Source organism: Trachypithecus francoisi, unplaced genomic scaffold, assembly GCF_009764315.1.
Source record: "Trachypithecus francoisi isolate TF-2019V2 unplaced genomic scaffold, Tfra_2.0 Lachesis_group14, whole genome shotgun sequence".
Taxonomy (NCBI): Eukaryota; Metazoa; Chordata; class Mammalia; order Primates; family Cercopithecidae; genus Trachypithecus; species Trachypithecus francoisi.
This window is the reverse complement of record NW_022681459.1, coordinates 28927132-28950215: the sequence shown is the minus strand read 5'-3', so window position 1 is coordinate 28950215 and position 23084 is coordinate 28927132. Positions and strand designations below refer to the sequence as shown.

Sequence of the window (23084 nt, the reverse complement as noted above, 5' to 3'; positions counted from 1 at the left end):
TCCCAAAGTGCTGGGATGACAGGCGTGAGCCACTGCACCCGGCCTTTTTTTTTTTTTTTTTTGAGACGGAGTCTCACTCGGTCACCCAGGCTGGAGTGCAGAGGCACGCGATCTTGGCCCACCACAATTTCCACCTCCTGGGTTCAAGTGATTCTGCTGCCTCAGCCTCCCGAGTAGCTAGGATTATAGGCATGCACCTCTGTGCCTGGCTAGTTTTTTTTTTTGTGGGGGGATGGAGTCTCGCTCTGTCACCCAGGCTGGAGTGCAGTGGCGTGACCTCAGCTCACTGCAAGCTCCACCTCCCGGATTCACGCCATTCTCCTGCCTCAGCCTCCCAAGTAGCTGGGACTACAGGCGTCTGCCACCACACCTGGCTAATTTTTTTTTTTTTTAAAGTGGAGACGGGGTTTCCCCATGTTGGCCCGGATGGTCTCGATCTCCTGACCTTGTGATGCACCTGCCTCAGCCTCCCAAAGTGCTGGGATTACTGGCATGAGCCACCACGCCCAGCCTAGTTTTTGTATTTTTAGTAGAGATGGGGTTTCACCATGTTGGCCAGGTTGGTCTCGAACTCCGGACCTGAGGTGATCCGCCCATCTTCATCTCTCAAAGTGCTGGGATACTGGCATGAGCCACCACGCCCAGCCTAGTTTTTGTATTTTTAGTAGAGATGGGGTTTCACCATGTTGGCCAGGTTGGTCTCGAACTCCGGACCTGAGGTGATCCGCCCATCTTCATCTCTCAAAGTGCTGGGATTACAGACCTTGCCTGGGATCTCAAACTTCTAGTTCTTTTTTCTTCTCCTTTTCCCTGAAACAGTACTTCCTGTGTGCCTTGTTCTGGGATGTCTTGTGTGCCTTAGCGGTCTGGAGACCACACTTCCCCTTCTACAAGGGCACTTTCTGAGTGTTAAAGAGATTTTTGCTAAGACAGCAAAGACTTTGAAGATGCTCCATTACTCAGGCCTGATCTGCAGCCCAGGGTGACTGTGGTCTCTGATCCTGGGCCCAGAGGAGCTGTTTTAGAGAGGCCATGTTTTGGGGACCAGATGCTGCTAATCAGGACCCGTACTGCCAGGACTCAGACATTTACATAGAATCGGAGTGTAGCACAGGAGGCTAAAACCCTGCTCTCCTGCTTCCCTCACCTCCCTCTTCTGGGTTTCCTTTCCCAGCAGCTCCGCTCAGAGGGGATCTTCTTTGGGGGCACCTGGGGGGTGGGCAGTCTGTGAGAGGTGGAGGCCAGAGGCAAGGTCTTCCCCGGGGAGAGGCGGCCATGCCAGGCCTCGTGCAGGTTCCCAAGTAAGCAAGGCCAGGGTGACTTCCCGCCATCCTCCCACTCCGATTCCAATACCTTTGTTGGGACTCTGTGTTCTGTGGTGATCTAACCACAGTGTGGGGAGCCTCTTAAGGCCTATTGTTCCCATTGCCCAAGCTTCTGACCATGAGTGGCGTGGGTTCCTGCAGGGGGCACACAGGTCCTACACCTCCAGCAGCACAGCAGCAACTCACGAAAACGTGCCCCTCCCCACCCCGCCCTGGGTTTCTGCTGCCCTTTGCCCCTATTCATCTCCTGTTCACTGCCCCGCTGAGCCCCCATCCCAGACTGGTCCCTGTTTGCGCCGAGGTGCCCAGGAGCTGGGACAGGCGAGGCCGAATGTGGCTGTGAAACTGAGTCAGACTTGCTGGAGCTGCGTGAGATACCTTTATGTTCCCGGGAACATGAATGCGTGTTCCCAGGAAAAGAAGATAAAGTGCTGCTCTGGGAGAAAATTTCACCCCCCTGGTTATTTCTGGCATTTTAAGGTCAAATTGGAACTCTCTCTCCTCTGCCTCACTTTCTTGTAGCTAACTCACTCTCCTAACTTGAAGTTTTCAACCCCACACTGCTCTCAAACACGCATGCTCAGTGACTGAGTTTCCATATGGGTTTTGCATGGTCTGCTTTTCACCCTTGAAGCTGCTGGGGATGAGTGGGGTGGAGGGCGTGTGGAATCAGCATTCAAGAAGTGCCAGCATGCACGCTTTCCTAAACCACCAGCAGCGGGCATCAGAGAAGCAGGATGCAGGAAGGACGTGCCAATGGGCACAGTTGGGAATGGGGGTGGGCAGAGGAGGAATGATTATTCGGTAGCACATACTGTGTGTATCTCACTTTATGCTCCTCCCAAACTGCATGAGGTGGGTGTTTTTATTTCCATTTTACAGCCCAGGAGTGAACAATGTCTAGATCACCCTGTAAATATATGTGTGTGTGGGTGTCAGTTTGTGCTCATCTACCCACTATGCAAGTGTTTCTGGAGGTGAACCTCAAGGATGGATAGGGAATAGAATTATTGGATCTGATAACAGCTTATGTGGGAGCACGAGAGTCCTCCACAACGTCACGCATTTATTTAGTTCCCAGAGAAACGAGTGTTTATGGGGCACCAGCCATAGCTTAGGAACTGAAGAAAAAATGTTGCATTAAACATACCCGACCTTGAGGAATTCACGGCCCAATGAGTGAGGGGAAAAAAAGTGACAACTGGCTTTTTAAAAATGGTGATATAGGTGGGCACGATGACTCGTGCCATAATCCCAGCACTTTGGGAGGCGGAGGTAGGAGGATTGCTTGAGCCCAGCAGGTAGAGGCTGCAGTGAGCTGTGATCACGCCACTACACTCCTGCCTGGGTGACAGAGCAAGACCCTGTCACCACAAAAAGGTGATATATTTGTTTTAAAAATGGTAATTGATGGCTAACATGAAAAGATGAAAATCTGAGTTCACGAGGATGCTCAAATCCGTTGCTTTTATTTAAAATAACATTATTTGAGGTGAGAAGGTGTTTCAGGGACCCCAGCCCCATCCCACAATAAGAGGAGACCCCACTGTGTGCTCTCTTTAGAGCACCACGTAATGTCCCTATACTGGCTGGAGGAGGCCCTTAGTAGGAATTGTCTTTAAACATTATTTTGGTAAGAGGCCAGGCGCGGTGGCTCACACCTGTAATCCCAGCACTTTGGGAGGCCGAGGCAGGCGGATCACAAGGTCAAGAGATTGAGACCAGCCTGGCCAACATGGTGAAACCCTGTCTCTACTAAAAATACAAAAATTAGCCGGGTGTGGTGGCTCATACCTGTAGTCCCAGCTACTTGGGAGGCTGAGGCAGGAGAATCACTTGAACCTGGGAGGCAGAGGTTGCAGTAAGCCAAGATTGTGCCACTGTACTCCAGCCTGGGCGACAGAGGGAGCTCAATCTCAAAAAAAAAAAAAAAAGTATTTGGTATTTGGTAATGAGGCTCTCTTGTATCCTGACAGGTGTCAGAGATGGCTGAAGATGGGAGCGAAGAGATCATGTTCATCTGTAAGTGGCCCGGGGACCTGTCCGAGACCAGCCCTATGTCATAGAACACAGATGGGCATGGTGTTTGCTATCTGGGCAAAGCCATGTCCACATTTGGTTTTTATAATATAGAAAAGTTGTGTATTTAAATTTTCCCTACGACACGTTTATTTCCTAAGCAGTGCACTTACAGGGGTGTGCAGGTTTTAATAGGATCACCTTTCTCAGAACTCCTGGCCGAGGGCACTTTGCAGCGGGTAGCACTTGGTCCGGAAAAGTCATCCAGGGCTAGTCAGGAGGGAAGTGTGTTAGAGTTATCATGAACCCGCTAACATTGGCCATTTTCATTTATGCTTATTCTTTGGGGAGGGTCTTGGTCTTCGTCACCGTGGAGGTGACCGTGCTTGATTTCAGGTGTACGGTGGAGCTGGAGCTTTCCCTGGAGGCATGTCCTGCTTTTGCACTCCTCATGTGTGCGTGAGCACTGACGGAGGCCTTCGGGACACAGGCCTCGTGCCATCCGATGCACCGTCCCTTGCTTATCTTTGTGGTGTCGGATGCATGTGTCTCATGACTCTGGGTCACCCTCATGGGGCCAGGGTCCCCATTTCCCAGGTTTGTGTTCTTTGCGTGTCTCCTTCCCTGGGTGCTCTAATGCTCGGATGTCTGCTTACAGGGTGTGAAGACTGCAGCCAGTACCACGACTCCGAATGTCCCGAGCTAGGCCCAGTGGTCATGGTCAAAGACTCCTTTGTGTTAAGCAGGGCAAGGTGAGTGACCGCTGTGAGCTGCTTTGACGGTCCCGGGCCTGTCCATATGCCAGCTGCGGCAGGAGCCTAGCAGCCTTCATGTCTGCAGACGGGGAGGAAGGAGCCCGAGGGAGAATAGAGGCACTCTGAGTGAGTGCCAGCGATTCCCTTCCCTCTGTGAACTGAGCAGCCTTGCTGCCGGGATGCACCAAAACACGCGCTTCAAAGCTCCAGAGTGAGTTTCTTTGATCCACTCCAGGGTTCTTAGCTGGAGCCCAGCTGTTCCTGACACATTGTGGAGGCTGCAGAAGAATGGACTGGCCAAGGTGGTTGATATGCTGAGCACCAGTGGCCAAGCTGGAGGTCTGCTCGTTGGCTTCTCTGCATTCCAGGTCTTGGCCTGCCAGCGGACACATGCACACGCAGGCGGGGCAGGGGATGGGGGTCATGAGGACAGGACGGGGCTGACCCACAGCAGCTTCCGGAAGCAGCCCCTGCAGGCCTGGTGAGGCAGCTCAGTGGGCAGCAGCTGCCCTGCCGTTCCACTCTCACCTGGGGGAGGCTGTGCCACCTGGTGGCCCCGGGCAGGTGAGCTTGGGCAAGGCACTCCTCTCCAGACCTCGGTGGCCTCTGTAAAGGGGAGAGGATGGCGGTGCCCGTGGGGTGGCTGTGGTGTTGTGGGTGATGGTACCTGGCACGTGCTGCTGCTGCACAGATGGACACCGTCTTTCCAGGACTGTTGCCAGGAGCCTCCTCATGCCTCACAACACCGTTCATTTGTTTTTTCCTTAGTGTGGTTCAAAACAAAGAGATTCATGTTTCGGCCTAAAGTAGAGAGCGGATCAACCCCCCTCTTCCCATCAACCCCCCTCTTCCCCAGAACCCTCAGGGGCTGCCTGTTGCCCATGAAAATTCAGCTGAAACCCTTGGTCCTGCAGTTGGACCCTCTGGGCTGGCTCCTCGTCTCAGCGGCCTCCTGCCCACCCTGAGAGGTCTGTGCTCTGGGGACCCCATGTCCGCCTCTGTCGGAGGGACGTGTGCTCTGGGGACCCCATGTCTGCCTCTGTCGGAGAGGTCTGTCCTCTGGGGACCCCATGTCTGCCTCTGTCTGAGGGGCCTGTGTGCTGGATACCCCATGTCCGCCTCTGTTCTGGACGTGTCATGGGCTCGTCCTGGCTCCTATGCCTTCCTCCCCACACCCTGTCCTTGACATTCTTCTACTTCAGTTAAAGAGATCACATCCTCAGTGAAACTGGCCTGCTCCACTTGGCTGGATACCCTTTCTCTTTGGGACACCCATGGCCCTTGCGTCTCTCTCGGGGTGCTGTTCCTACTGCTCCTCAGCAGCGAGTTCCCTGTGGTCCCCCCTCCATCGCTGGTCCCCACGCCAGTCTGACCCTTTCCTGTCCCATAGCAGCCCCATCAGAGATGCACCTGTTGTCGCTGTCAACAGGTTGTCCACGGGGAGTGGAATCCATCCTTCAGTAAACAGCCCCGCCATGGCGTGCTCTGGGTGAATCTCAGGAGGGCCTTGTGGTCGGCCTCGTGTAGCTAAGGCCACAAGATTACGGCCAGATTGCCACAGCCCGAGGGTATCATCACAACCTCAGCCTCAGTCTTCATTCAGCACCTATTAGGAAGGCTTCTGTTTTCTTTTTCTTTGAGACAGGGTCCTGTGCTGTCACCCAAGCTACAGTGCAGTGGCACAATCTCGGCTCACTGCAGTCTTGAACTCCCGGGCTCAAGCCATCCTGCTTCAGCCTCCTAAGTAGCTGGGACTACAGGCACACGCCACCATGCCAGCTAATTTTTTGTATTTTTTGTAGAGACAGCGTTTCACCATGTTGCCCAGGCTGGTCTCAAACTCCTGGGCTCATTCAGTCTTCCCACCTCGGCCTCCCAAAGTGCATGCTGGGATTACAGGTGTGAGCCACCAGAAGGCTTCTGTTTTATCACCTGGAGAGTTTTATTTCAGAAGACCCCTGGCGGTCAGTGAGGGCGAGCTTTTAGGTTATCTTAACGAGTCAGTCCCCAGGTGTGAGTGCTGTCTTTTGAGTCTTGTTTTATTCCATTTCCAGGTCATCCCTTCCTCCCAACTTGGAGATCAGACGACTGGAAGACGGAGCCGAGGGGGTGTTTGCCGTCACTCAGCTCGTCAAGCGGACACAGTTCGGTCCCTTTGAGTCCAGGAGGGTCGCCAAATGGGAAAAGGAGTCCGCGTTTCCCCTGAAGGTAAAGGCTGTTGCCAAACAGGAGCTCAGGAACTGGGTGTTTTTCTGGCGTTCCTATGTGGGAATGGGGAGTGAGAACCACTGAGTTTCTGTGATTTGTCAATGCCTCGAAAATAGCTCTAAACATTGTAGGTCTGCTTAATTTCCAAGGAAACGTTTCTTTTTACATTGCAAGAGCATCAATATTAAGTTGGTATTTTGTAATTTTTCAGTTTTTCAGAACATTAAAGAGTATATTTAAAACATATACGCAGGAGAAACCCCAAATGCTGACTCCAGCTGTCTTGCGGCCTCGTTGCTGTTGCAGGCTTTACAAGGCAGTGTCTTGCGGGGTCCATCACTCCAGTTATTTTCACACCTGTGCAGAGCGGATGGTAGTTTGCAAAGCTCTTTCAAAGGGAAGGTGTTTGTTTAGGCAGTGAGGAGACATTGGCCAACAGTACAAAGTTTGGTAGCTCTAAAAAGCACATCAGACTGAGAGAAGACAGTGGTTCTCTACTTTGATGTGAACTCGAGAAAACTAAAATGTATGTGTATTGCAAGGCAGGCTTTAGAATACGTAAAAAATGAGCCCTCTGGAAGGCCTGTGAGGCCAGGCAACGCGGGTTTTTGACTGTTCCCATGTCTGCCCTCAGGGGTACGATAGTACCCCAAGCCAGCCAGGCTTCAGAAATATCTGTGAAATAAACAAATGAGGAATGGGTTGTTAGTTAGCAAACTTTTCTTAGAGACCCTTGAAAGGGATCCGCTTGTTTTAGGACAGGCAGGTGAAGTGAACAAGCTTGGGTTTTTGGAAGCCCTTTGAAAACCTGGGCTTATAAGGCAGATTGCAGCAAAAAGGGGAAAAAAGGAAAGGCACTTGAGTTGTTTACAAAAGGAGAAGGAAGGAAGGGAGGGGAGGGAGGGAAGGAAGTGAGGAAGGAAGGAAGAGAAGGAAGGGAGGAAGGGGCTGTTTTAAGTTGAAGAAATATGTAACAATACCCCATACAGCCTCTGAAAGGCCATTGGCTACCTGCCTGTCCTTTGCAGCACCCATCCAGCGAATGTATATAGTTGGTGTGGGTACACAGTTGGGGGTGAGGCCCCTTTAAAGAAGCCTTTTGTGCCCATTTTGGTGGTCTTTCAACTACGCGATTTTGCAGGTCATCTCCTGGTAGCGGGTTGTTCTCAGTGCACGCACCAGCGTTCAGCTGGACTGTGCCCCCCAGAGGGACGGTGCCACCAGCTGGGAGCACGCTTTCCTCAGCAACTGGTGGTCATTAGGTACTTGGTGGTCCCCTACCCCCACCTCTCACTTCCAAGGGCTCCGTCCTTAGAGAGGCCTCTCTAGGAAAAGCTTAGGAGAGGGGAGAGCTGTCTTCCTGCAGGGAGGAAGAGATCATGGCATCAGAAAATAAGGAACAAAACCCTCCTGTAGTCGTGTGGTTGATTTGAACTTCAAAATACGTAAGTTTTTCTCCCTGCTTCCTGCCTGCATTTAATCCATAAAGCAATAGTGCTGTTTGATAGATGGGGAGGTAGCTCATAAAGCCGGAGGAACCCAGCATCCTGTGGTGGAGCTGGGAGTAGAACTGTGTCCCAGTTCCCACTGGGCCATCTGGAGAGCCTAGGTGTCCCTTTGGCACGTGGACTAGGAGTGGAGCTCAGATAGCCCAAAGCCGGCCTGGACCAGGACTAGAACTTCAATATCCCCAGGCCCACTAGAAGCTGATTTGAACTTGAGTTCTGCACCTGGGCCGTGAGTAACACTCAGGTATCCAGATGATACATAGACTGGTGTGTGACGTGTGATGGCACATAGGCTGTGTCTGCTGCTTCCTTTTGCCTGTGACTAACTTGACCCATCCAAGCCACATGGTCTACCTGTGACCCTCCTCACCATTGTAAACACCTCAGCATCCCATACAGGAGCCCACATGGCCTCTGAGGTGGCACTGTCTAGATGGGTTCCTCAGTACCTGCCCCCGACACGCTGACACACAGATGGGTAATCAGCCATTTTCCCGGCTTCTCCGCGGGCCGACTCACCCTCAGGTGTTCCAGAAGGATGGGCACCCCGTGTGCTTTGACACCTCCAATGAGGATGACTGCAACTGGATGATGCTGGTGCGGCCGGCGGCGGAGGCTGAGCACCAGAACCTGACGGCCTACCAGCACGGCAGCGACGTGTACTTCACCACCTCCAGAGACATACCCCCGGGCACCGAGCTGCGCGTGTGGTACGCGGCCTTCTATGCCAAGAAGATGGACAAGCCCATGCTGAAGCAGGTCGGCTCCGGCGCCCACGGTACGTGGCGGTCCCCGATCAGGAGCCCACCTTCCCTCAGGCCTCGCCGGAGGGGTGATGGCCCCCTGGCTCTGCGCTCACCCCACACTGGTGAGATGGATTGTGCTGGGCCAGCTGCTGGGATGCGGAGAGTGGACGGGTGGAGAGTCGGGTCTGTCCTTCTCCTTGTCAAACATCCTTGGTCAGTTTGGGCACGTGGATGTAACACAAGCTAACACAGTTGAGACAGTGTTTAACAACAGAGATACGTTCTCAGAAATGTGTCATGGGGCGATGCCATTGTCTTTGGCGCGTTGTAGAGCCCACTCTCATGCACCTTGATGGCATGGCGTGCTAGACACCCAGGCTGTGCTGTGTAGCCTGTTGTCCTAGCTACCAGCCTGTACAGCATGTGACTGTACTGCATGCTGTGGGCAACTGTGATGCATGGTAAGTATTTGTTTATGTAAACATAGACAAGGTAATAGAGGAGAAATACTGTATTAGAATCTCATGGGACCACTGTCATTGACTGAAACCTTGTTACGTGGTGCATGACTGCTTAGCTCTGCCCTTGGGGCTACGTCCAGTGACTCATCCTCCTAATCCTATGAGGCTGGGGTACTAGCCCTGTCTTTAGGCAGAGGAAATAGCACAGAGAGGTTAAGGAACTGACCCCAGGTCACAGTGGAGTAGATGAAGAAATCAGGATTGGTCCCTGGCACCCGGCTCCAGTGTTGCTGTTCACCGTGCAATGGCCGCCTCCCAGAGGTGGGGGGAATGTGTGTGAGTGTGTGCGCGCGCACACATGTGCGTACCTGTGTGTGTGTGTGCGCGCACCTGTGTGTGTGCGCCTGCATGTTCAAAGAAAGCCCTAGTGAAGGTTACGTGTGTGATCTGCCCATATCTAGCATTCCTGCTGGAAAAGCAGATCACAGTGCCTGTCCTGCTAAGCCGGGGTCGGGGCATCACTTTGCCCATCACGCAGGGCTGTTGAACTTTAAATCTTTCTCATCCATGTTGCGGGTGTTTTGACTTAGATCCTCCTCATGAAACCTGAAGAAACTCTATGAAATTCCTTTTGACCTGCAAAACAGCAATTTCGTACGGCTGAAGCTGACAGTACGCAGGGGAGCATTATGTTATTTATCGTTGGCGTGAAGATTATTTGCTCAAGGGGGAGAAATAGATATTGACTCGTCTGAGCCCCCCAAACCAAACGACCTGATTCTCATATGAGCATTGTTTCCTTGTTTTATAAATGCAGTGTAATCCAAAATATTAGTAGCTCGGTAGCGTAAGATTCTTAACATATTTGGAAGGTTCTGGTCTGTCCTGTTTGTCAGTATGTTTGAGGTTTTGTAAAATGCCCCTGGTTGTCCCTAATCCCAGGTCTGCGACAGGCTGTGTGGGAGTGTCCCAGTGCTGTGCTGCCCTCGTAAAACACCAGCAACCCAGTGGCTTCACGTCAGAAATGTGCCTCTCACAGTGCTGGAGGCCAGACGTCCATGGTCAGGATGTCAGCAGGGCTGGTTCCTTCTGGGCACCCTGAGGGAGGATCTGTCCTGGGACTCTCCCCAGCCTCTGGTGGTGGCCAGCATAGCGGCCTTTTGCGTCTCTTGGCTTGTGGCTGTGTCACTCCAGTCTCTGCCTGTCTTCTCCCCCATGTCTCTGTGTCCTCTCTTCATAAAGCCACCCGTCATTGGATTCAGGCCTCCCCAGTCCATCACATCCTCACCTTAGCTTGATGGCATCTGCACAGATCCTCTCCCAAAGGTGGCAGGTGGATGTGCATTTTGGGGAGCCACTACTGAACCCACTATGGGCCATGTGAGGGCTGGGTGGAGAGGGGCCGCTGGGGATGCTGCGGGGAGTGTCGGAAGGAGCCAGGTGGGGCGGCTCCTTCTAGGGTCTGCAGTGGTGGCAGCATCCTCTCCGGCCAGGTTGGTAAAGTGAGCTGAGTGTACCGGGGGCTTCGCACCTTTCACAGAGAAAGACCGTGGCTTTGTGTGGAGTTCTTTAAGAATGAAAAGGACAGAAGAACTTGGAGAAACCCACTGCTCTTGACCCAGTTGCTCCTAGCCCCACCCTCGTGGCTTTGCCAAAACCAGGTACCTGGCCTGGCCTGGCCCCGCACGAGAGAGGCCCCCATGGTGGTGCCTGCTGGGTCAGGGGCCATTTCCAAGTCCTGCGAGGCTGGGCTCTCTGAGCAGACCCAAGTGACTGTGATCTTCGGGGCCTGGGCTGCTTGTGTCTGGAATTCCTGAAGGCCTAGGCAGATGGCAGCATGTGTGCCCATGGCCAGCCCAGACTGGAGCCATGCTGGGGTTTGGGTTCTGAGATGCTGTCCTTGGCCATTTACCCCCTTGTCAGCTTATATCCTGGGGGATGCCCTCACCACTCTCAAGGCTAAGGTCAAAGCAAAAGTTGCCACCCCTTATTGGAGCTACAGGTGTTTTGTATTCATTTTACCTGCTGGAGACCCTTCAATCTGGAGCTGAGTTTGAAACAATAGATTTAAATGAAGTCAGCCTGGGACTGTGGTGTTCAACAGAGTCGCCTCCTGATTCCAGAGTTCCTAGGGTAATTCCAGTTCCTCCCTAAAACCTCTCAGAACGAAAGGACACTTGTCATAATTCGACCAGGACAGTCTGCGTAAATGGGAGCATGTGGTCACTTAAGCATAGCTTAAACCTCAACAGGGTTTATAATTGGGGAAATAAATAAACAACTCAGTTACTCTTAGATTTCAGAAATGCTTTTTAGAATGGTCGCTTGTGTTTGGGGACAAATGGCAAGCAGTTATTTCTGGAGAGGTAGTGAACATCATGATTCCTGTCCACTCACTGGTCGGTTAGGTTCCTCCTTCCCTTCCCGAGAGAGTCCCCCATTGAGCTCTGGCTTGGCCCTCGAAGTGCCACCGGCTGCCCTGGTGGGCTTTCCTTGGGGTCCTCCTGCTGATTGTTCAAACAGCAACCCAGCAGCCGTGTCAACGCCCCGCCTACACACACACTGCCTCTCATCCTCTGCCACCTACCTGGCTCCTTGCCCTGGGCCCCTCCTCCCTGAGCCCCCAGAGGTCACTCTCCAGGCACAGTGGTGCTTCTAGAGCCCTGCCTGCCCAATGCACCCAGGGTACACCAGAGCCTGAGTGTGTGTTGAGCACCTCACCCAGCTGAAGCTGTGCACTGGAGCCCAATGCTGCCCGCTTCTCAGAAATGAGTATCTCAATAGATAACAAGACCTTCGAAGAGAGACTAGAAACATCTAGAAAGCTGGCCACATGCCCACTTCTCACTGTTTAGACTGGACACGTGAAGGCCTGGAGTTCTAGGGTAACTGTGTAATTCCACTCCTGCTCAGCGACGTGGCCTCTGGTGTGGACACTCCCAGAGAGAATGCTCCTATGTGGTGGGAGGAAAGGAGGCCTTTGGTGGCGTTGTGGCACCTCTGGCCCAGTGGGCGTAGGCAGAGTGATGTGAGTGGCCTCCAGGGCCATTGGTGTGCTCCTAGAACCGTACTGGCGGCCGACGAACCCAGGAACTGTCTTCCTGTAAATTACTTATTGTGGTGGCCGAGTCTTTCTTGGTGAGTGTGAGAGCTCCTAAGACTCATTGACTTAATTCTGTCTCTTTCATTCGCTCCAAACATGCATCTTTGTATAGAAATCAGTCAGTTTTGCAGATCAGCAGAGCTGTCTTCTAAATACAAAGAAAAGTTTAGTTTTGTACTAAAGGAGCAGTAACACATCCCTTTAAAAGTTACTTATTTTATTCTGGTAGTGAATTTACTTTTTTAGTTCCTTTTCTTTTTTTGTTGTTTTTTGAGATAGGGTCTGGCACTCTCGCCCAGGCTGGAGTGCAGTGGCATGATCGTGGCTCACTGCAGCCACCCTCCTGGGCTCAAGTGATCTCCCATCTCAGCCTCCCTAGTAGCTGGGACCACAGGGATGTGCCACCACACCCAGCTAATTTTTTTAATTTTTATTTTTAGTAGAGATGGGTCTCACTGTGTTGCTTAGGCTGGTCTTGAACTCCTGGATTCAGGCAATCCTCCTACCTTCCAAAGTGCTGGGATTCCAGGCGTGAACCCCTGTGCCTGGCCTTATCTTTTTTTGAGCTCACATTAAGATTGATTTTCTTTCTTTACAAGAACCTGAACCTGCTGACAGATGGAGGGGGCAGCCCAAGAAGCATCCTGGATCTTCATGGGAGAGAGCATGGGACCCAGGAGGAGAGTGTGGTGGGGCACCCTGCCAGTAGGGCGTTGTTATGAGACATCCCGTCCCCACCAGCTTCTGCTCCCTTTTACACTTGCTCTGAGAAGCTGCTGCTTGAAGAATCCCACAAGATCATGGACAAATGGAAATCAGAGCCAGAGTCCCATTTCTCACTCACCTTCTCAAACACACCTGGGTTTCAAAGAGAGAAAATTTTCAAAATCACCTTTCTGATGAAAAAAGTAAAATACAAACACATTTTATAACATTGGGGAAACTGTTCAGTCGCATATAGCATCACTGTTTTAACTCAACTGTTGTTGCCATATGATTCACATTTTCTAGTATTTTTTATTTTAATTTAATTTTATTTTTTTGAGACAGTCTTGCTCTGTCACCCAGGCTGGAATGTAGTGGCCCAGTCTCAGCTCTCTGCAACCTCCACCTCCCAGTTCAAGCAGTTCTCTTGCCTCAGCCTCCCCAGTAGCTGGGATTACAGGCATGTACCATCACGCCCCCAGCTAATTTTTCTCTTTTTGGTAGAGATGGGGTTTTGCCATGTTGGCCAGGCTGGTGTTGAACTCCTGACCTGAAGTGATCCACCCACCTCAGCCTCCCAAAGTGCAGGGATTACAGGCATGAGCCACCTCACTGGCCCCTGTATTTTAAAAACCAGCACTGATGACATATAGTTTACATACAGTAAGACTCAACGATTTTAAGTGTACAGTTCAGAGCTTTTTTTTGAGACGGAGTCTGGGTCTGTTGCCCAGGCTGGAGTGCAGTGGTATGATCTCGGCTCACTGCAACCTCTGCCTCCCCAGTTCAAGCAATTCTCATGCCTCAGCCTCCCAAGAAGCTGAAATTACAGGCGCATGCCACCACGTGTAGCTAATTTGTGCATTTTTTAGTAGAGACGGGGTTTTCCTATGTTGCCCAGCCTGGTCTTGAGCTCCTGGCCTCAAGTAATCCACCCGCCTGGGCCTCCCAAAGTGCTGGGATTACAGGTGTGAGCCACTGTCCCTGCCAGTTTAGAGACTTTTGAGTATCTACAGTTGTCTGAACTCCACCACAGTTGACTTACAGACCTCGACTTCATCCCAGGAAGTTCTCTGGTGCTGCCCTGTAGTCAGCTCTGCCCACTGGAACGCCAGACTGTTTGCTGTGCTGTAGCTTTGCTGTTCCTTTTTTTAAAAAAAACTCTGCATTTTTGCATTGCAGAGCTCTAGCTGCACCTCCCATTTTACTGCTTACTTTTCTTTGCGTGCACAGTCTGGCTCACCACATCTTAAGCCTTTTCCCTACTGGTACTATCTCTGGCATCACTTTAAAGCTGTATGGTGTTAGATTTTGTTGAGACACTTCTCTTTTGTTGGATATTTAAATGATTGGCAGTCAAGAATTGCCTTCTGTTAACTAATATTTTTTCTTAAGAATTCTTATCTTTTACAATTAGTATTCAGAAAATCTTGAGTACTTCTCTTGATGAGCGAATAGTCATCATGACAAGTTTTTCTAGTCCCCTTTACCTAGCAGCTGAGTACCAAGTTGAGGAGAACCCGCGCTTGTGGGGATGTGGAGGCTTATTGCCAGAGACAAGGGCCCACGTGGATGAGAAGAAATTCCCCTTATTCAGAAGTGGTGGCTTCCAGCTAACCTGGGCCCTTGTCCTCTTTTTCTGAAACTCATATGTGAGTGTCTTTCCCTCTGTGGACCTGTGTATGTTTGGGAAGGTGAGTGAGAAATGGGAATTTGGTTCTGATTTCCATTTGTCCTTGATATTTTGGGATTCTTCAAGCAGTGGATTCTCGGAGAGCAAGTGTAAAAGGGAACAGAAGCTGGTGGGGACGGGATGTCCCGGAAAAATGCCCTGCTGGCAGGGTTCCCCACCCCACACACACACGCTCTTTCTGGTCTTTCTTTATTTTTAGTATGACAAAAAATTTCATGTTGCATTTATACCTCTTTCTTCTTGTTATCTTATGAAAACTCAGAAGATGCATGCAAACGGTGATAGCAGTCATCTCTTATCTTTTCCTTTTATTCCTTGCATCTTTAATGCTGGTTTTGGATATGAAAAGATACATGTTTTTTTCTAGTGCTGAATGCATGTGCAGTTGTAGTTCTGGATTTTTTTTTTTTAAAGACCCAGGAGTTTGTCTTTGGGAGTGGCCCCTAGACTTTGCTGTGGGTGATGAACTTCAATCCAGGCTGTATCGTGATTGGAGTCAAAGTGATGGGCACGGGTCCTGCCCTGGGCTGGCCCATAGAGCTGCCAGATGAATTGTAGAGAAACTGGCCTGGGCCAGATCATGGCACACTCACGTAAAATGCCTCCCAGTTTTTAGGTTGCACAAGAGCATCAGTGACTTTTTTGTTAAAAGGTGCCTGTAGTTCTCTTTATAGCCAGGGTTACACCACATGTCATGTACCCTCAGCCTAGCTCTCTCTCCCCAGATTCCTGTGTGGTGTGGGCTGAGGGATAGAGGTGCTTCCTGGGATAGCGGCCCCCGATCTCAGGTGTCTGTGTAAAATTAAGTTCAAATTTAGTAAAATTAAACACTTCCTGGGACATGAGCCACATCTGGTTACTGGCTGCCTTGCTGGATACCAGCTAGGGAGAACGTCAGTCATCCACCGAAAGTCTGCTGGACAGCGCTGGGCGGGAGCAGCAGCCCAGCCACACACGGGGGCGCCACTGGCTGGCTGTTTTGGGTTCCACTGTCTCTTATTCTATGAGCCAGTGAGAGCTAGAGGAATTACGCTTGGTTCTTTAGGATGCATGTTTCTCATGAAGTCATGTAAGGGACAAACCTGGTCCCTCTGGACTGGCTTCTTGGAGGAGTTCTCAGCTCTGTGACTGGTGACCCTGCAGCAGGCATGTCTCTGTGCTCAGTTGTCTCATCTGTGAAAAGGGGACAGTCACATGGCCGAATCAACCGTGTGTGTAAAGCTCTGAAAATGGTGTCTGTCATGTGGAGTGACCACAGGCCCGTCAGCTGCTGTCATCACTGTCATCGCCGCCTCTCAGCACACACCCCTTCTCCGCTGGGCCGGGATTCGTGGAGACATGAGCTGCTTGGGGGTCACCTTCTTCTCCTCTCATGTCTTTTGAAGCTGCAGGCACCCCAGAAAACAGCGCCCCCGCGGAGTCGGAGCCCAGCCAGTGGGCGTGTAAAGTGTGTTCCGCCACCTTCCTGGAGCTGCAGCTCCTCAATGGTAAGGAGGACGTGTGGGGAACCCCTGTTGTAAAAATCCTGTGTCAAGCTCCCTCTGACTTACGCTGTCACCTGTCTGCGGCTGTCAGGATGTCCCCAGCTTTGTCCTGTCTGCCCCACTGCCCCACAATGTAGTCGCCAGAACCAAGGCTTTCTCAGGGTTTAAAGCTTCTGGGCAGTCCCGCTTCCCATCCCCAAGCCCCGTAGACCTCACTCCTCACTCCTCCTGGTTGTGGAAGTTGCATTTCAGCTGGGCGCCTTGACTCTGGCACGCTGGCAGGGGCCAGGAGCCAGCCATGGCATCTCTTGTGCCGTCTTGCCTATGTTGTCTCCACTTGACAGCCCCTTCCACTGTTTCCTTATCTGCCAGACATTTTTTTCTTTTTTTGAGACAAGGTCTGGCTCTGTTGTCCAGGCTGGAGTGCAGCGGCATGATCATGGCTCACTGCAGCCTTGACCTGCCAGGCTCAAGCGATCCTCCCACCTCAGCCTCCTGAGTAGCTGGGACCACAGACATGTGCCACCACGCCCTGCGAAATTTTGTATATTTTTTGTAGAGACAGGGTTTCACCCAGGCTGGCTCAAACTCCTGGGCTCAAGCAGTCCGTCTGCCTCGGCCTTCCAAAGTACTGGGTTTACAGGCGTGAGCCGCTGCGCCCGGCCTGCAAAACATTTTTATCTACTCAGGTTGACATACCAATTTAAGGTGGCCGGGAAAGAATTGAACACATTTCCAGCCTCTGCAGTGCTCTGGGAACTTTGTTTCTCTTAGGGAGCTGATTTTTCTACAAGCCTCTTATGAGGCTAATGTGTAGTGAAGAAAGACTCCCGTAAAATAAACCATGGGGGAGTCGCACGGAAACAGATTGTGGCGTTTGTCACATGTGGAACATGCTCAGAGGCCCCAGGCCTGGCAGGGTTCCAGGCAGTGCGGTTGTGAGGAGTGACTGGGACAGCCACTGTGCTGACACCATCAGGCTTTAGCTACCTGGTCACACGTTCCTGAGACATCCTGCTCATCTTGGCTTTAATGAATTTACGCACGTGTCATTTTGCCTTCTGCTTGGTGAGAAGCCTTTTGTGTTTGTCACCAAGACATAAATAGCAGAGCAGGCGGTTGGGTTTTCTAGAAGTACCACGTTTGTGCAGAGCACACCCCGGACCTCATGGAGACCCATGGTAAGTGCTTCACCGCGGGAGGGTGCTGCCTGCACTGGGCGGTCCCCTCCACAAAGCCAGACAGATGTTGCTGCTCATTTGTTTTTCTTCCTGATAACTAGTTTTGAGTGAAGAAAAAAGAAATTCCTTCATATTTTCAGTCAAATTCTACTTGTATGTCATCAACTACGTAAGATGTGGTACTCGGGCTCCCCTTACCTTCAGGCTGGTGGTGACTAAGACCCCTCATTGCCAGGTCCTCCAGACACTGCCTGGTATCAACACCATGCAATACAACCGTGACTCCATTTCAGGGATGAGTAAACAGAGGCAGGAGTCCCTGCCCACAGCACGGCTGCCTCGAGGCTGGAGTCAGGTACTCGGGCAGCCCAGCCTCTGCCACCCAGATTACCAGAGGGGTCCCGAGCATGCCTTCCAGGTGACAGCTCTGCCTTCTGTGGCTGCCTCTCGCTGGGGGGGCTTCTCGGGAAAATCCATGGCTCAGGAGCCCAGGAAGGAGGAGACTGAGGAGCAGCCCCAAAGGCGGTGGGCGTGTGAGCTGGGAGGGGCTGTGTGTCCCTGTGAGCGGGGAGGGGCTGTGTGACCTCGCTGAGATAGGAGGGGCTGTGTGACCTCGCTGAGATAGGAGGGGCTGTGTGACCTCGCTGAGATAGGAGGGGCTGTGTGACCTCCCTGAGATAGGAGGGGCTGTGTGACCTCCCTGAGATAGGAGGGGCTGTGTGACCTCCCTGAGATAGGAGGGGCTGTGTGACCTCGCTGAGATAGGAGGGGCTGTGTGACCTCCCTGAGATAGGAGGGGCTGTGTGACCTTGCTGAGATAGGAGGGGCTGTGTTTCTGTTTTTCAGGCTGAGGGGTTGGGTGTTCCTCTTGAGATGGATTGTGCTGGACCAGTTTGGGAAAGGAGTGTTTTGGGAAAGGTGGGGCTCAGAAGTTAGCAAAACATCACAAGGATGTTTCGCAGGGCTGGATGGCCAGAAAAGATGGCACAGAAAAGATGGGACACGTCCACTGCGTGTAGGATACAAGAGAGGATCCTTTGCGGGAAAGGAGCAAAGGGAATGCCCAGGTTGCTGGTGAAGGAGATTGTAGGACAAGAGATGTTCCCTAGTTCAAGGATAGATAACTGGTCCAGATTGGAGCAGGGGCAAGGGCTCCAGGAAGAATGGCTCAAAAAGGAAAAGAAAAGAAGGAAATAGAGCATTAACTGATATGTTTGTGGAGGAAAGAGTTATTCTTCTGGCAGAGTTTAAGGATCAATTAGTAATATAAACACAGAAAAAAATAAGCAAATGTTATTAATAAAAAGTGAGGCAATAATTAACTCCAGAAAAAATGAAGGTTATATATATATACACTTAAAAAAAAAAAAAGGGCCAGACGCGGTGGCTCAAGACTGTAATCCCAGCACTTTGGGAGGCCAAGACGGGTGGATCACGAGGTCAGGAGATCGAGACCATCCTGGCTAACATGGTGAAACCCCGTCTCTACTAAAAAATACAAGAAACTAGCCGGGCGCGGTGGCGGGTGCCTGTAGTCCCAGCTACTCGGGAGGCTGAGGCAGGAGAATGGCGGGAACCTGGGAGGCGGAGCTTGCAGTGAGCTGAGATCCGGCCACTGCACTCCAGCCTGGGCGACAGAGCCAGACTCCGTCTCAAAAAAAAAAAAAAAAGAATCAGTCCAGGCATGGTGGCTCACGCCTGTAATGGCAGCACTTTGGGAGGCCAAGGCAGGTTGTTCACCTGAAGTCAGGAGTTTGAGACCAGTCTGGCCATCGTGGTGAAACCCCGTCTCTACTAAAATTACAAAAATTAGCCAGGCGTGGTGATGTGTGCCTGTAGTCCCAGATACTTGGGAGGCTGAGACAGGAGAATGGCTTGAACCTGGGAAGCAAGGGTTGCAGTGAGCCGAGATTGCACCACTGCACTCCAGCCTGGGCGACAGAGTGACTCTGTCTCAATAAATAAATAAATAAAGACCGGGCCCAGTGGCTCATGGCTGTAATCCCAGCACTTTGGTAGGCTGAGGCAGGCGGATCATGAGGTGAAGAGATCAAGACCATCCTGGCCAACATAGTGAAACCCCGTCTCTACTAAAAATACAAAAATTAGCTGGGCATGGTGGTGCCCGCCTGTAGTCCCAGCTACTCAGGAGGCTGAGGCAGGAGAATTGCTTGAACTCTGGTGGTGGAGGTTGTAGTGAGCCAAGATCGTACCACTGCACTCCAGCCTGGCGACAGAATGAGACTCCGTCTCAAAAACAAACAAACCAAAAAACGAATCATAAACATATATTGGTGCAGTTGTGAATACATTTTTATGGTCATAATTATAAATACACTGATTATTGATTTACCCCAAAATAGTGATATAAATATGTTGGTGGGATTGTGGAGAAGATAAGTGTTTGGGAGGGAGAGTATAGTCTATAAGAAAGCTAAATCCTTGTCCTCCATATTAAATAATAGATACTATCTAATTTTGAAAAATGGAAAGGCAATAATAGGTGGGGACGAGTAGTTACAGAGGGCTGCTGTTTTCTCTTTTGCAGCTAGGACTGGTTATTTGTGCATTCTCTATTTTTTCTTGCCGGACTTATCGATATCATTAGTCTTTTCAAAGCACCCACTTTTGGCTTTGTTGATCCTTTTTATTGTATATTTACTTTATTTCTGCTCTTATTTATTATTTCCTTTTTATACTTTTCATTCTGTGTCTTTCTAACAAGTTGGATGCTTAACTCATTAATTTCCAGCTATTTTATTGTCTCGTGTAAGCATTTTGGATGATTTTTTCCTAAGAACCATGTTAACTGCATTCCACATTTTGATTATACAGTGCATCTAAATTTATATGCACTTAATAACATAGTCTAATAATAGGCAAAAATTGGCAGATCTACAAGGAGAAATAGAAAAATCTGCCTCCATGGTGGGAGCTTTTAATACATATATCTTAATTGATAAATCAGACTAAAAATCACAGGGATATAGATTTGAAGCACACAGTTAACACAATTGATTTAATAAGTATATTTAAAATGCTTCATCTAACAAGTAGAGTATATATACATCTCTTCGATGTGTGGGCTGTCTTCCTCCCACAGTTTAATTCTAAATATTTTCGAATTTGCTCTGTTTTTCCTGTTTGAATTTATAATTGTCTAGAATGAGGCTTGCTAATTTCCTTATGTATGGCTTTTTTTTTTTTTTTTTTTTTAACTTTAGTTCCCTTTGTTTTATATTTCTGACCCTCAATCTAAAATCACTCTTACTGCCTTTCAGAATTTCCTCTGGGGCAGGCCTGCTAGTGGCAATCTTTTCAGTCTTTGTCTCAAAATGTCTTTCTTTAACCATCTGCATTGGAAATGGTTTTCACTGGATATTGAATTTTTGATTTATTCTTATTCTCTTTCTGCACATTGAGGATGTTGTTATGCTACTTTCTTCCATTGTTGCGCTTGATATGTCTGCTGTCGTTACAGTTCTTCCTTCGTAAGTAATCGCTGCCTTGTACTTGTTTGCTTTTGAAACCTCCTCTGTCTTTGGAGTTCTGCAATTTATAACAGAGTCGTCATTTATGTCTTTATTTTTATTTGTTTTCCCTGTTCGGATCTTGAATGTGAAGATTCATGTCTTTCATTCATTCTGGATAATCCCCTACCCTTATCTTGCCCATTGTTTCGCCCTCCTTCCCTATTCTCTCTTTGTCCTATCGTACATGTTTTAGATCTCCTCGTTATACTACACTTCATGTCTTCTTAGCTCCTGCTCATATTTTTCTAGCTCCTTGTCACTTTTCTACATTCTGGGTAATCTTTGCAGCTCTTCATTTTAGTTTATGAGTTCTCTCTTCAGTTGTGTCTAATTTTCTGTTTAATCCATATATTGTGTTTTTATTTTGGGTCTCTATTTTATATAAGTTTTATTTGGTTATTTTTCATAACAGCTTGTTATATTTGCCTTTTTTATTTTAATTTTTTTCACTTCTCATTTAAATGTATTTTCCCCCAGTTTTCTCCTCTCAGCTTGTGTTACTATCTAGGAATTCCATTCTTCCTGAGTTTGTGTGTGTATATGTGTCTGCTGACACCCTGATGGCTCATTGCTTAATTTTTTAGTTTTCTTGGGGCTTTTCTTGCTTTTGTTGTTATTGTTTTGGTAAGCTCTTTAGCAAGGAATCTTCTTTTTCCCCCACCCCCACAGTGGTCCTTCCATGCACTCTGGATTGTGGAAGTGGTGTTACAGAGTGTTTTGATTTTGCTTCTGCTACGTCTCCCAGGGCTTTCACAGTTCTAGGGCACAATTCTTTTTTTTTTTTTTTTTTTTTTTTAGACAGTCTTGCTCTGTCACCAGATTGGAGTACAGTGGTGCGATCTCGCTCACTGCAACCTCTGCCTCCCGGGTTCAAGCAGTTCTCCTGCCTCAGCCTCCCCAGTGGCTGGGACTACAGATGCACACCACCACACCCAGCTAACTTTTTGTATTTTTATTAGAGACGGGTTTTCACTATGTTTACCAGGCTGGTCTTGAACTCCTGACCTCACATGATCCACCTGCCTCAGCCTCTGAAAGTGCTGGGATTACAGGCGTGAGTCACCGTGCCTGGACACGTTCATATTTTGATATCTCCTTCTCAGGTTTTTGCTTTGTAGACATACGTGTGTGTCTGCTTTTTTCACTAAACTGCCCTCATGGTGAACCTACCATTGCTTTTTTTTTTTTTTGAGGCGGAGTCTTGCTCTGTCGCCCAGGCTGGAGTGCAGTGGCCGGATCTCAGCTCACGGCAAGCTCCGCCTCCGGGGTTCCCGCCATTCTCCTGCCTCAGCCTCCCGAGTAGCTGGGACTACAGGCGCCCGCCACCTCGCCCAGCTAGTTTTTTGTATTTTTAGTAGAGACGGGGTTTCACTGTGTTCGCCAGGATGGTCTCGATCTCCTGACCTTGTGATCCGCCCGTCTCGGCCTCCCAAAGTGCTGGGATTACAGGCTTGAGCCACCGCGCCCGGCCTACCATTGCTTTTACCACTTAATTTACTTTTAAAAATAGCAACTGTGTTGGATGCAGAGGAAATAAAACAGTAGAAATCAAGTTCACTTGCCTATACGAAGGTTGGCAAATGAGATTGAAAACAAACACACATGGGAACCAGAGGCCAGGGCAGGTGTGGACGGTGGCAGTCTTCCTAATTGCACGGTGCCTTTGCATCTCTCTTTGCAGAACATCTCTTGGGCCACTTGGAACAAGCCAAAAGCCTTCCTCCAGGCAGCCAGAGTGAGGCAGCAGCTCCTGAGAAGGAGCAGGGCACACCCCGGGGGGAACCCCCTGCAGTGCCTGAGAACGAGAATGCTGCCCCCAAAGAACAGAAGAAAAAGCCTCGAAGGGGGAGAAAACCCAAAGCGTCCAAAGCTGAGCAGCCTCTAGTCATCGTGGAAGACAAGGAACCCACAGGTGATGAGTGGGTTCCTGCGATGAGTACCTGCGTGGGGTGCAGCCCTCCTGGTACCTGAGGGCTGGCGGGACAGGGGGCAGAGGGCAGGGCAGGAAAACTCAGTGTAGAAAGGCCTCGTAGCAGGTAGACTCTAAGCCCTTCTGTTTTTCTCTCAATCAACTCTAGTAAAGTACAATTTCCGTGTAATACCTTTCACACTAAAAAGGATACAGGTTGTGGATTTTGACAAATGGATAGAACTGTGAAACCAGCACCCCCGTCAGGGTAGAGGACATTTCCGTCTCGTTCGCTGCTTTCCTGACTGTCTTCTGTACCAGTTCATTCCACCCATCCTGGAATTTCTCATGAATGGACTCTGTCTGCCTCTTTCAGGCAGCGTACAGGCTGGAGACCCGCCCACATGGTTTATCTGTGACTCCTTCTCCTTAATCGCTGAACAGTGCTTGGTCC

At 50.1% G+C, this 23084-nt stretch overlaps 1 protein-coding gene across 11 annotated transcripts in view; it reads left to right on the top strand.

The window, feature by feature from the left end:
• The window catches only part of PRDM15 (PR/SET domain 15), a 77865-nt gene that overhangs the window by 17367 nt on the left and 37414 nt on the right, over window positions 1–23084 (top strand). For 8 of the 11 annotated variants that reach the window (XM_033232535.1, XM_033232538.1, XM_033232543.1 and 5 more), the window contains exons 2-7: window positions 3302–3347; window positions 4003–4096; window positions 6154–6307; window positions 8341–8593; window positions 15909–16010; window positions 22403–22633. In XM_033232535.1, coding sequence (XP_033088426.1) covers window positions 3302–3347; window positions 4003–4096; window positions 6154–6307; window positions 8341–8593; window positions 15909–16010; window positions 22403–22633 — 880 coding nt within the window. Of the gene's footprint in view, window positions 1–3301; window positions 3348–4002; window positions 4097–4646; window positions 5068–6153; window positions 6308–8340; window positions 8594–15908; window positions 16011–22402; window positions 22634–23084 lie in introns of those variants that run through there. The other 3 variants (XM_033232536.1, XM_033232540.1, XM_033232546.1) reach the window with 3 other exon arrangements.